Here is a 13,539-nt window from a genome sequence, read left to right as displayed (position 1 = left end):
AAATACTGTATGATCTCATTTATATGAAATAAACAAATATGTGGAAACCAAAGCTAATTAGTGGTTACCAGGATGGGAGAGACAGGGCAAGGGAGAGCCGTTGCTTAGGGGGCACTGAGTTTACGTTAATGGTGGTGAGATGATTTAGAAAAGGGTAGTGAGAATGGGTGCACAACTTGGAGTTTCTACATGTACACCTTAGTAATCGATGTCACTGAATTGTACAGGTAGAAACTGAGATGGGACGGGAAGGCGATGCTGATGCCAAAGCCACTGAAAATGAGGCTCCTGCAGACATAAAAATCCATTTCAGAGAGAGACTGGGTGTCGTCAAGAGAGGCCCTGAAGAAAACTGGGAAGCCTTTAATGTTTTCACAAAACAGTCTCCTCTGACAGCTGCCTTCCTCAGGCCCTGCTATTCCCCTTCCTGGACATCAGTCTTCTTTTCCATTTCCTCTCCTGAGCACTGAGCACAAGGGCTGCCACCTCAGCCCCATCGCCCAGCAGCGGCAGCAGTGAGAAAAGTGATGGGAAGGGACAGGGAACGGGTGGCTAAATCTGCAGCAGAGGCAGGAACGTTCAGCAACACGGCACTCAGTGCACCGTGAAGCTGCTCAGATTCTCAGCTCGATCCCTCACCTGTAAAATGCCGGCAGTAAAAACTATCTCACAAATTAGTCTAGGAATTAAATGAGGTTGCAGCACCTGGCACACAGTAAACACTCAATTCTCATCACTGGTTATTCCCTTTTTTTTACCCCAAGCAAGCTGAGAGTTCAAACTTGATTTTGACCTCATTTATTTCTTCAGGACTGCAGATTATCTTTCAGTTTGATTTCTCTTTGTTAAGATCTTTACATAATTATGCAAAAAACTTTGTTCAATAATTCCTTTGTCTCCAATCTAGGTATCTGTCTCATATTTCATCATCCTAATCAAAACATAAGCAAAAAGAAAAAGACTCCTAAAATGAAAAGGAAAAAAAAAAAAACATAAAGGTTAAAAAGTGCAATTTTTTTTTAAAAAGTGCTAAAGCTAGAGAGAACAGGGCTAGTGATCAACGCAGTACTCTCTCTCCCTGGTAAAAGGGAAGGAGGCTGTGCATAAGACAAATACACTCCAAAGAAGAGGAAATGGATCCAGAAAGTACCCGTCCCACCTTTCTTCTCTGCGCCCTCGAAAACGCGGGTCCTCAGGATCACGGGGGAATCTTTCATCTCCCGGTCGGCGGCCTTCCCATGCCCCTGGGGGTACTCGAGTGGCACCCCGACCATCTCCTTCGCTGAAGTCCCTGTGATCAGGAGGAAAAGGAGGTCCGGGACCCCCTCGCCTCCATTTCTCTTCTTGTGGTAAAGGTCCTCCTCGCCCCTCAAATTCACGTAACCGGTGGCCAAAGCGTTTGTCAGGGTGGAAGTCATCTGGTCTGCTGAAGTCATCAGGGAACTCAGGGTGAGGGCCACGCCTGTCTGGGGGGCCCCTGCAGTCCTGGCCGCCCCGGAAAGGCCCCCTCTCCGGACCATGGTCAGGGCCACTGCTCTGGTCATGCCGCCTCTCTGCCATGGGGCCCATGTGATGGTTCGGAGGGCCGCGGGAGTCACCTAAAGGAAACAGAGCTGACTTTTACTATGTCTTCCATCAGACCTGCCCACACAGGTCTGATCTGCAGTATCTATAGCTTCAAAATGCATTATTTTATTTAAAATGTTTCCCTCCTTGGTTCTGTTAGCACACATAGAAGACAAATGTCCCTGGGGATTCATGTAGCGGGAAAAACACAGGCTTTGGGTGCAGACTTCAACTCCATCAACACTAGCTAAGTAGCTTGACCTAGTTCTATCAGTACTGTTTTCAGATGCAAACAGTAACGCCCACGTTCTAGTCTGGCTGCTGTGGTGATTAATTTAGAAAACAGCAGAAAGCCTCATGGGCATAGAATGAGGCCTTCCTTGCCCCTACTCCACACCCCAGGGAAGAGGCAGCAGAAAATGAGAGCTGCAGGCCAGGAAGCCAAGCACCAGGCATCACCTCTGCACATAGAGAGGCCTGCAGAGCCCATCTACCAGGGCACCCAGCAGTGTTGCTCCTTTAGCACCTAACTCATCCAACTTTATTTCATTAATTTACTTTCTTAACTCATTTAACTGTAACAAGGAAAAATGACAAATCTCTCTGTAAGATATATGGAACCACGATCTTCTCATTCACTGCCTGGTGACCAAACAGCCTTGAGCCTTCCATCTCAGGGTCTCCCTGACACTTTTCCTTGCCCCTTTCTGTGTATATTTCTCATCTACATTATTACTGCTGTTTTTTGCAGACAATGTTGGAAACCCAATAAAAAATTTTTTTAAATTGTGCTTTAAGCAAAAGTTCATTTCTCATACAAAATTGTATACACACATTGTTATGTGACCGTAGTTGCTCTCCCTACAATGTGACAGCACGTTCCTCCTCTCCATTCTCTATTTCCCGTGTCCATTCAACCAGCTCCTGTCCTCCTCTGCCTTCTCATCTCGCCTCCAGACAGGTGCTGCCCATTTAAGTCTCATGTGTCTACTTGAGCTAAGAAGCACACTCCTCACCAGTATCATTTTACGTCTTATAGTCCAGTCTGATCTTTGTCTGAAGAGTTGACTTTGGGAAAGGTTAGAAACCCGTTAAAATTTTCTAAACATATTTCAATATATATAATTTATAAAAGTACTGATTAAAAATGATTAACTTAGTTTACATACTAGCTTCAAAGAGATTTTTTCCTGGCTACAGAACAATTATAACTATTGTAAATGTATACTCATTTTCTGTCAATATTCAATTTAAATCAAACATCTTTTAAAAGTAGGTAACAAAGGGATACTCCCTTTTCTTAAAAAAAAAAAAAAAAAAAAACTAAGAATTTTAAACATGATTTCTGTAGTTCCTCAGCTCATGCCTTTTACTGTTTTTCCCTGGCAGTAAAGTCAAAACCCCTTTCCTGTATCACAGACAGCCATGATTCTTACCCTCCTATCATCCTTCCACCCTTGGTTGTGTGTGCATTTCTCTTGGCCACTTCAATCTCTCCTTACCGATAGATAAGAAAAAGCCTGGAGATCTCAGTACAGAAATACACCACTAGAGGAAGTCTCTCTCCTCTGAAGCTCTTCCTGTCCCTTCTGCTCCCTTGCCTTACTCCAGTAACCAGTCCTCTCCATTCTGAGGAAAGCACCTTCTAAGTTGCCTCTTCAATCAGTTTGCAAATATTCTAGATCCATCTCCATAGACAAGCCCCTACTGCTTTGAAGCTAATGGTTCCTTCTCTGCCTTCAATTGCAGAGAACTTGGTGTGACCTCAGACAGAGCAGACCTTTGACCTGAGGAGGCTCAACACAGTCCACTTACCTCCTATGACCTCTATCTGTTTAAAAGTACCCTGCTCCTCCAGGGAAAGAACCCCACCACTACAAGTTAGAAGGGATGTGGCCCCTAGTGATGGGGGCAGTGGCATTTTAATCCAGGAGGGAGGATGGCAGGGCCATTTTCTCGGCTCTCCCTTCTCCCTTTGGTCCCTGGGAGGAGAAAAGGAAGGAGAGAGAGAAAGATGGAGAGAGAGGGGTAAGGAGAAAAGGGGAGGAACAAGGAGAGAGGGAAGGAGGTGGAGAGAGACACAGGGTGGGGGAGAAGAACAGAGACAGACTCTCAGTTCGCTGATGGCTGCACCTTGAGGGTAAAAGATTCTGTTTTTCTTAGGGCCCCAACATTTCAAAGATTGCCTCTTGACACTTTCCCTCTCTTTGTTCCTGTTGGCCACCTTCCTTCTGTGTATCCTTGCTACCTCTCCCATACCATGGGACTAATATGAACATTCTCTTAATCCCTTTCCCTCCTCTATTAACACATAAAAATTCAGCTCTGAGCTTCACGTTCCCAAAGTCCTAGGGTATAAATGCTGACAAGAACTTTTCTTAATTTCATAAACCTAACATGTACCATCAGATGCGGTGGGCTTAACCAATTAAAAATGTAAAGGGTGAAATCCTCTGAAGCGCAATCTACAGAGTAACTGATTTGTGTCACTCCTCTCAGAGTGTTGACTATTTCCTGCCTTCCCCCCATCCACATTCCCACACAGTCCATAAAACATCACTCCAGCTACACATCTGTGTGTGGGTATGCGTGTATGAGAGCCTGACACATCAGAGCAACAAGTGACTCTGGCTCCCTGTGCTTTTACACTCTTTCAAGCCTTGGGATTAACTGAAAATTCTCATCTCTTTGCTTTTCATCGTTTCTACTACCTGAAGCATGACATATAGGTAAGTTGTTTTCTTCTTTTCAAATGATGCAGCTAAAGTATTCAACCAACATATGACACAATTTGGAGGGGAGAAGGGGCGATATTAAAAACACAGTTAAACCCTGAAAATTCCATTAAAAGGTTTAAACGGAAACAATTCCACTATTTAGGATGGACGGGTAAGGCCTGAGGCACAGGTACCACCGCTACTGACTGTCCAGGTGGTTTCACCACTTAACTCTCAGTGAGGAGCCAATGTCCTCTTGCCAGCATTTCTGGCTAACTAGAGCTATAAAAACAACGTTAAGACTTAGCTATTACGTGAAATGACCGTTTTCTTATTTTCCCTAGAGGTTCAAATGACCATTCTATTAATTACTTACCAATAAAATTATTAATTTTTAATTTTCCACAAAGGTGGTAAAACACAATCTCTTATCCAGCCGAACAGATATTTACCTTTATTAGGGCCAGGTCCTTGTCCAGGATTAAGAGGGGGGATGCGACCTTGTGCTCCCTGCTGCCCTAGGCCTGGTATCAGGGGTGGGGGGCCTGCGTTCTGTCCTTCCTGAAAAGACGTTTGTAAAGCATGGGTGTCGTGAAATCACAGGACTGTGCTTCATGATAGCAATTTTATTAACACTGTGACAAAACAAAAACACTAGGTCTCCTCAAAGCTTCCAGCAGGAAATATTTAGCTAGTAACATTATAGCAAAATTGTCCTTAAACTGGGGGGAAGGAAATACTTCTCCTGCCATAATGAAAGGAAACATTTTTATGTTAAACCTGATGACACGTTTTATTGAAATCTAGATCTTTCCCTTGTAATGCCTAGTAAGAACTTCAATCTAAAATCGCAAGTCGTAATAACACAGTAAGACTGTTCTGACACTGCAAACAGGAAGAATCTCTGGCATAAGTGAAGACCCAGAAACCAGCCAGGACAGGTAAAATCTCCTGTCACATCCACAACTCCTCGTTAGCCAAAGTAACCAATCCTCTTAATAGGCTGGGGCAAGATGCTGAAAAGGAGGGCACAAGGAAGGGGAAGAAAGGATGTCTTAATGAGCAAGATACTCATGTTGGGTGGCTCCTTTCACTTCCTTTTTATCTCTGCTTCCTAATTTTCTCTGTCTGAACTGTCCTACTTCCAGTTATGTCACCTCAGATCTTGTTGGATTCATTAGGTTCTTGTAGCTTCTTGTCCGGTATAAACTTGCTGCTTTCATTTTCTGAATTTCATTGCTCTGGGACCCTAACTTGCCCCTAAGCCTAATAATCTGTATTTTTATCTAGCCATGTCTGAATTCTTATTCCCCTCTGTCCTTGGATCAAGACTCTTGACAAATATATATATATATATATATATATAATAAACTTACTGTATATTTATAAATTATTAAACTCACCCTAAATTCTGAAAAATGCCTCTAGACAAATATATATTCATTCCCTCATTCAAAAAAATACACTTGTGACTGTAAGAATAATTCAATTTCAACAATATCCAGACTTTACGAACAGTGAAACTGCTTTCATTTCCCCAGTGAGCTACAAGGGAGAGCAGCCCTGATGGGAAGCACAGCACTAGCCATTATTAACTCAACACCAGGCGTTCTATTCTATTCTATTTTGTTGCCAAGGGCTACTCTCATCAACATGCTTCATGCTGCTACTTTAACACTTGAAAGCAACTCTACTGGTCAAAATTTTGGTTTAAACAACCAGCGTGGTCAAAGTGAAGAAAGTCAGATTTCAGCATATAAGAAAGACATGAGAAAAAATTTCCAGCAGGCAACTTTTGAGATGTGAAAAACCTTCTCATGTATCAAACTTTCAAATATTCTACCGATATTTCTATAATTAATTTTTTAGGATCATTAAACTTTTCATGCATAAAATCTTTTACTACATGGCACAATAAAAACGTATATTGAATTATCCCAGAAACTCAGGCCTGTCCTCTGTATCTGACATGTCTATAATTTCATTCATAATGTGGGAGCTAAAATTCATCACTTTTTTATTCTCTAAAATGTTAATTCACTACTGTAAGGTTAGTAAAATAGCTTAAAAACAACTTACAGTAAATAAAAATACAAACACATACACACTAATTAATAAAATATACAATACTTCTAGTTTCAGGATAATTTAGGATGGTAAACCTAAAGGCACTTTCCAGAATTTAGAATGAGTTTAATAACAAAATATGGGAAAAAACTCAAATGCCATCAGATTCTTTACTGCTATGACATTTTTAAGTCCTGGAAGATTTACTGGAGAATAACATATAATTTACTTAACTAGTTATTTTAGTCCATTAAATAGTCGTCTTTACAGATTCTCAGTGCATCTGAGAAAGCAAAAACACATTGTGTTTTTGACATGCAGTATCTGAGGTGTGTCATCTTCCAAGTACATCCATTGCCTCTAAGTGAGGACCGAGGCAGTCAGTATTATTAGTTCACTTGCTCGCTTTTGTTCCATAATTGACACAAACCCAGTTGTTCACCCAAATAATTGCAAAAAAAAAAAAAAAAAATTTTTTTTTTTTAAGAACTTCAGGGAACCATAAAACCACATAGCCAAGGAGTGTTAAATCCATTCATGCTGACGTTTTCTTTTTGTAATTCACCCCAAGCACCTGGTCTTTCCTCAACAACATCTCTCGAGCACAAACTCAGCAAATGGGTAACAAAACATGGCTGACAAAAAGAAATTCCTCAAAAAAGGGCCAGGCCAATTTTCACATAAATACTCTCTCTTGCAAATATGTGTATATATGAGCTGGACAACTTGGACAAAATTTTATCTGCAGGGTCACTGTTTCTAGAGAATCAGTGGTCTGTGAAACCATTCACTGAAATGAAGATGGTGAGGTACCTAGTCTCCAATATATTCACGAGTTAAACAGCCCCTCCTGTCTTAAAAGGCAGAGCTGGCAAGCATGTCCTAGGGTGGCCAGTTCTGTTTCTGCCAGGCCCATGGAACATCGTGTTACAAAGTAAAGGGCTTGCCAGCCACAAAGCTGCTCACAAGGTAACATGCTTCCTCCTCAGCACCAAAGCTTTTCTGGAGCACTGTGACAATTATAAATTACATTTAATTGAGAGTATATATTTTTTTTTCTGGAAGAACACCTATTTAAAAAAAACAGTGAGAAATAAAGATTCATAGGTAGTGGTGGCATAACCTAACTCATCATCCCATGATTTTCAAGACCTCTTTAAAGTGTTAAAAAGCAAGGATGTCACTTTGAGAACTAAGGTGCACCTGACCCAAACCATGACATTTTCAATCACCTCACATGCATACGAAAGCTGGACCCTGACCCAAGCCATGACATTTTCAATGTCCTCATGTGCATACGAAAGCTGGACAGTGAATAAGGAAGACCAAGAACTGCTGCCTCTGAATTATGGTGCTGGCGAAGAGTATTGAATATACCATGGATTGCCAGGAGAACCAACAAAGCAAGGATGGCAAGACTTTGTCTCATGTGCTTTTGGACACGTTAGCAGGAAGGACCAGTTCCTGGAGAAGGACATCATATTTGGTAAAGTAGAGGGTCAGTGAAAAAAAAAGGGGGAAACCCTCCAGGAGATGGACTGACACAGTGGCTGTAACAATGAGCTCAAACAATGTGAAGATGGCTCAGGACCAGGCAATGTTCTGTTATACATAAGGTCACTATGTGCTGGAACAGACTCAAGGGCACCTAACAACATCATTCTTAGGATTTCCTTCTTCATCACTGCTTAAGAAACATTTATACCCAGTTGTGACTACTTTCCACAACACTTAGAAGTGTCCCTGGAGTTTATTTTCCCAATGTGCTAATGCCTACAAGTTGGAAATAAATAATACCTGATTGAAGGGGGCCCGGGGCCCATCACCTAGCAGAGCTGTTTTCTGCTGCTGGAATGGTATTGGCCCTTGAGGTGGATGTGGCCCTCTTGTCGGGTTCTGCTGTCCCTGAGGTCCAGGGGGCCCTTGCATGCCCCCCTGGGGTGGAGGCCCCAAGGAGCCCTGGGGCGGCCCCTGCTGACCTTGTGAGCCAGGAGGCCCCCGCAATTCCTGGGGAGGGCCCAGCATTGATCCTTGGGGTGGAGGCCCCTGCATGCCTCGCATCTCCTGGGGACCTCTCATCTCCTGAGGGCCATGTCCCAGCAGTCCGCTTGGAGGGTGAGGTCCTCTCATCTCTTGAGGCGGGTGGCCCATCATCATCCCTTGGGGAGCAGGACCCTGATTCTCTCGGGGGCCTGGAGGTCCCTGCATTCCTCTTGGATTCAATCCCATCAGAGGTCCCTGAGACACAGGACCCTGGATCCCTTGAGACCCTGGTCCACCTTGTATCCCATGAGGATGAGGAGGTCCTTGCATCCCTCTGGGACCAGGTGGTCCCTGCATACCTTGAGGACCAGGTGGTCCCTGAGGGCCCAAATGACCCTGGGAACCAGGTGGGCCCTGGGGGCCTATATGACCCTGTGAGCCAGGTGGGCCCTGAGGACCCATATGACCTTGTGGACCAGAACTACCCTGTGGTCCAGGTGGCCCTTGAGGTCCCAAAGGGCCATGAGGTCCAGGATGTCTTTGCATTCCTTGGGGCCCATGCATGTCCTGAGGCCTGGGCAATCCCTGGGGTGGGCCCTGAGGCCCTTGTGGTCCCATGAATCCTTGGGGCCCCCCACCTCCCTGATGCAGTGGAGGGCCTTGTGGTCCCATTTGTCCCTGCGGTCCAGGGGGTCTAAACTGTCCCTGTGGGCCTGGTGGCCCCATCTGAGCCATGTTCATTGGCATCTGCTGAGATGGATGGGGCTGTTGAAAACCTTGAGGAATTTGAGACATTGGACCTTGTCCTGGAAATGGCTGGGGTCCGAGAAGAGGGGTGCCAGATGAGGGAGGAGGCTGAATTTGCTCAGCCTGTTTCTGTGCAAGTCTTTCAATTTTAAGTTGCTGGAAAAGAAGAAGAAGAAAAAAAAAACATACTGAATAAATAAGCCAGAGATCTTGGAGATACTATATCACTTACTTCGTTGGGGGAGTCTCAAAACAAACATCCTCTTAATGCCTCAACAATAACTAGAGTCCATATGACATTCGAACACCCTGAGGGCCTTCACAACTTCATAAGCACTGAGATGCTGGGAGACAGCAGTCAGGTTATTTACATCCATTTTGATCAGGAAAAGCTCAATGATTTACCAGCAAGAAAGTGACTCCAGAATTTTACCATTCTTGGCAGTTTCCAAAAGTGGGAAAAATAAGAACCACCTACTGTATGAGCTAACAGAAAAAAAAAAAAATTCTTTTATCTTTGGATAAGTAAGTGAATCTAAATTAAACCTATGTTGGTTTCCTACTAAAAAAAGTATACTGAACTTTGGTCTACTCACTGCCCCACTAGTTCTCTTAGAAAACAGCTTAACAGAGCAGTAGGAAACACTGGCGCTCACCAGGCCCAACTGACAGTCCTTTCACTTCTCTTTAACAGCATATTAATTAAAAACATACCGTCTTAATCTTCAATCCCCCTAAATAGCTTTACACACCTCTAGGAGTTGTGGGTTAGTATACTGCAGTGTGGCCATTTCTTGCTCGATTTCTGCTTGTGTTTTTTTCTTCTCTTCCAATTTAATGTCCTCTTTTCTGTCATTTAGTACCTCATTTGGAGCAGGAATTGGAACTTTATTTTGCATCCAAGCCTTGGGAAAGAAGAGAATGTGAAAACATAGCATTCCGTTGCCATCGAGTCGATTCTGACTCATGGCGACCCTGCTAGGCAGAGCAGAACTGCTCCACAGGTTTTCAAGGCTGTTATCTTTACAGAAGCAGGCTGCCACATCTTTCTCCCATGGAGCAGCTGGTGGGTTCAAATTGCCAACGTTTCGGTTAGCAGCCAAGCGCTTAACCACTATGCTACCACAGCTCCTTAAAACATGGCACAGGTGCATAAATTATAAAGATAGAATGGCATGCTAATATTATATTTATACCATCTATACATCAGCTACTATGCCTATATCATTCCATCATTATATTCTACAGTCACCTACTCATTCAAATAAGTTGAACACAAGTTAATTCACCTTGCATACGGTCTTTATTTATAATGCTAATTCTTGAAGTGACATGGGAGTGGAATTAGACAGTCACATTACCATGTAGAAATTAGTAACTTAATAACAGCTGCAAAATCTTGCGTATTATTAAGAGTACAAAGCTTGCCTGGCTCTTTAAAAGGGCATATGCACTTTGCGTTGAAGGGACAATGACAGGAGAAGACAGACGTGCAATGTAGGAGAGCCATCATACTCTGTCTGCTCCATACCTCTTTATTTTCCTTCCTCTGAGAGCCTGAGTGATAATGAGCAGGTGAGGACAGAAGACAGAGCAGATTCCTGATAAGTTAGCACTAATTGCAAAATAGCAGATGGAAGCTACATCTAAGATGCATGGATTACGTGGATAGTGCTCCAAAAAGGGCCTACAGTACAGAACACCTCTAACAGATGAAATGATCCATAAGAAATACTCCTGAACTTCAGGCAGACGCCCAAGCACGAACACGCGTGAGACGATGTGACTTTTAGTTACTTACTTGCTGGAACTGAGCAGGAATAGGTTTTGCATATGGAACTTTCTTCTGAGGTACTTTTTTTTGATCCTTTTGCATCACTTCCTCCATTCCCCAATCTAAACCCGGAATTGTCATTTCAATTTCATTTGACTCATCTTTCCCTACAACCATAAAGACAAATAGTTAGGTAAGGAAATGAAATAAACCGATGAACATATTTTTGGAAGAAGAGACTCTAAATATTATACGATGTACATAACCGTCATCAACATTTCTCAACATAAGTCATTTTGGCACTTTAAACATAATTTGATATCATAAAAATAAGAAATAGGTCTATAAAATTTATATAAAAATAAATGTATTGGTACAAGTTCTCTTACCCATCTGCTCTTGTTCCATGGCTAATTTTAGTTGTTCCGGTATTCCCATCCCTGGAATTACTGCCAGGCTATTAGGTTCAAGGTCATCTACAAATAGTAATATATCAATAAAGATTTCATAAAAGCAGTGGCCCAATAAAATTAATATTTTAACATCTTGGACAATTGGCATAATAAAAGTTATGTTCTACATCCTAGTTTGATGAGCAGTGTCTGGGGTCATTAAAGCTTATGAGCGTCCAACTAAAATACAACTATTGGTCTCTACTTGTCCGGAGCAAAAAAAAAAAAAAAAAAGAAGATACTTAGTCTATAGGACAAATAGCCTACACGAATCACAGCCTCATCTATCCTGAGACCAGAAGAACTAGACGGTGTCCAGCTATCACTACCGACCTTTCTAATCAGGACCACAGCAGATGGACCCTGATAAGACTGGGAGATAAATGTGAAAGAGAATCTCAAATTCCTAAAAACAAAACAAAGCAAAAAACCCAGGCCTACTGGACCATTTCAGACTGGAAGATTCCCAAGACTACTGCCCTGAGATACTCTTCAAATCTTGAACCAAAACTAACCCAAGGTTATGTTGTAGCTAAATAACAGATAGGCTCAAAAAATAATGAATATCACCTGTAAGTAGCATGCTCATTAAAAAATCACCTATATGAAAACCAAATGGTCAACAATTACTTTAAAACAAAGATGAGCATGTAAAGGGGCAGGGAAACTAGATTAATGGAAACAGAACAACAAGAACAGAAATAATGAGAATGTTTATGCACTGTGAAGAATGTAACCATTATCACTGAACAATCTGTGTAGAAACTGTTGAACGGGGTCCTAAACTGCTGTGCAAACCTTCACCGAAAACACAGTATTTTTTTTTTTTAATTAATATGTTATAAAACTGAAAAAAATTGTTGCTGATTCGTAAATCAATAAATTATAAAACTAAAGTGAGTTTTATGTGGTTTTCCCAATACCTAACACTTTTATAACAGGATTTCAAAGAAGGATAATATCCAAAAGCCTCACCATATTCTACACCATCTTCAGACATTCCAGGTAGTAGATTTAAATTATATCGATCTCGCATTTTATCACCCGGTCGATTTCGGGTCCAAAATTTGCTGACAAAATAAAAATAAAGGGGGGGAAACCATGATTTCAGTGTCTCTCTGATCACTTATTATGGGCTAAGCAGGCTCTCAGTAGGAGCCATGGTAGCACAGTGGTTAAAGCACTCAGCTGCTAACTAAAAGGTCGGGGATTCGAACCCACCAGCCACTCAATGGGAGAAATATGTGGCAGTCTGCTTCTGTAAAGATTTACAGCCTTGGAAACCCTACGGGGCAGTTCTACTCTGTCCCGTAGGGTCACGATGAGTCGGAATTGATTCAATGGTAATGGATGGTAAAGACTCTTGGTAAATCCAACACATTTTTATAATGCTAGTCTTCTAAAAATTTAAAATGTGGAGAAGATTTTTTTTTAAATCAGAAGGCACAACAAAATTCAGGTAACCAAAGTCATATTCCACATGCAATCTCCTTATTGTTGTGTGTGTATTCATAAACCACTACAAATATCTTTAAGAAGAAGTTGGAATGTTGATTAATACATCAATCAATAAAACAGGCATACACAGTATTTATTTCCTGCGGCTCCATGAGTACAGTAATTCCTTGTGATTTCCAACGTAAAACTTACCTAGTGTGGTCATTTGAGCCTGAGCAGAGAATATGTCCAAGAGGATGCCACGCCAGACTCCAGATCATTCCTTCATGGGCCATCTCCATTCCACCTACTTCCTTCTCCACCCTGCAAAAGCACCACAGAAAAGTCTTTTTCATACAAGTTACTAAAAAAAAAAAAAAGACATTTTCTTTTAACCTTAAAAAAAAAAACATGAAGCTAATTAAAACCTATTATTTTGAACCTGGTCAACTGCACAAGTTTTACGGGTAATGGTTTGTTGCATTCTTTTACTCAAAGAGCACTTTGAATTCAAAGAGAGAGAAATGCCTCAAGAATAATTTCTCTAACTAGAAATTTGTTGTTAGTTGCTGTCGAGTCAATTCTGACTCAGGGCGACCCCATGTGTGCACAGAACTGCTCCATAGGGTTTTCAAAGCTGTGACCTTTTGGAAGCAAATTGCCAGGCCTGTCTTCTAAGGCACCTCTGGGTGAGTTCGAACTGCCAACCTTTCAGCTAGTAGTTTAGTGCGTAACTGTACCACCACCCAGGGACTCCAACAAGAAAGTAGCAAATCTATTTTATTACTTTCCCTCA

General features: G+C 42.0%; 1 protein-coding gene across 6 annotated transcripts in view; it reads right to left on the bottom strand.

Annotated features, from left to right (window-relative positions):
* Positions 1-13,539, bottom strand: part of WDR33 (WD repeat domain 33) — a 124,865-nt gene that overhangs the window by 8,083 nt on the left and 103,243 nt on the right. For 5 of the 6 annotated variants that reach the window (XM_023556085.2, XM_003416707.4, XM_010596407.3 and 2 more), the window contains 8 exons: positions 12,957-13,067; positions 12,282-12,376; positions 11,244-11,330; positions 10,882-11,021; positions 9,833-9,985; positions 8,148-9,236; positions 4,736-4,844; positions 1,160-1,598 (listed from right to left, as the gene is read on the bottom strand). In XM_023556085.2, coding sequence (XP_023411853.1) covers positions 1,160-1,598; positions 4,736-4,844; positions 8,148-9,236; positions 9,833-9,985; positions 10,882-11,021; positions 11,244-11,330; positions 12,282-12,376; positions 12,957-13,067 — 2,223 coding nt within the window. The remainder of the gene's footprint in view (positions 1-1,159; positions 1,599-4,735; positions 4,845-8,147; positions 9,237-9,832; positions 9,986-10,881; positions 11,022-11,243; positions 11,331-12,281; positions 12,377-12,956; positions 13,068-13,539) is intronic. The other variant, XM_064287335.1, reaches the window with a different exon arrangement.

This window comes from Loxodonta africana, chromosome 6 (assembly GCF_030014295.1).
Source record: "Loxodonta africana isolate mLoxAfr1 chromosome 6, mLoxAfr1.hap2, whole genome shotgun sequence".
NCBI lineage: Eukaryota > Metazoa > Chordata > Mammalia > Proboscidea > Elephantidae > Loxodonta > Loxodonta africana.
The sequence above is the reverse complement of the archived record's forward strand: the minus strand, read 5'-3'. Positions and strand labels throughout refer to the sequence as shown.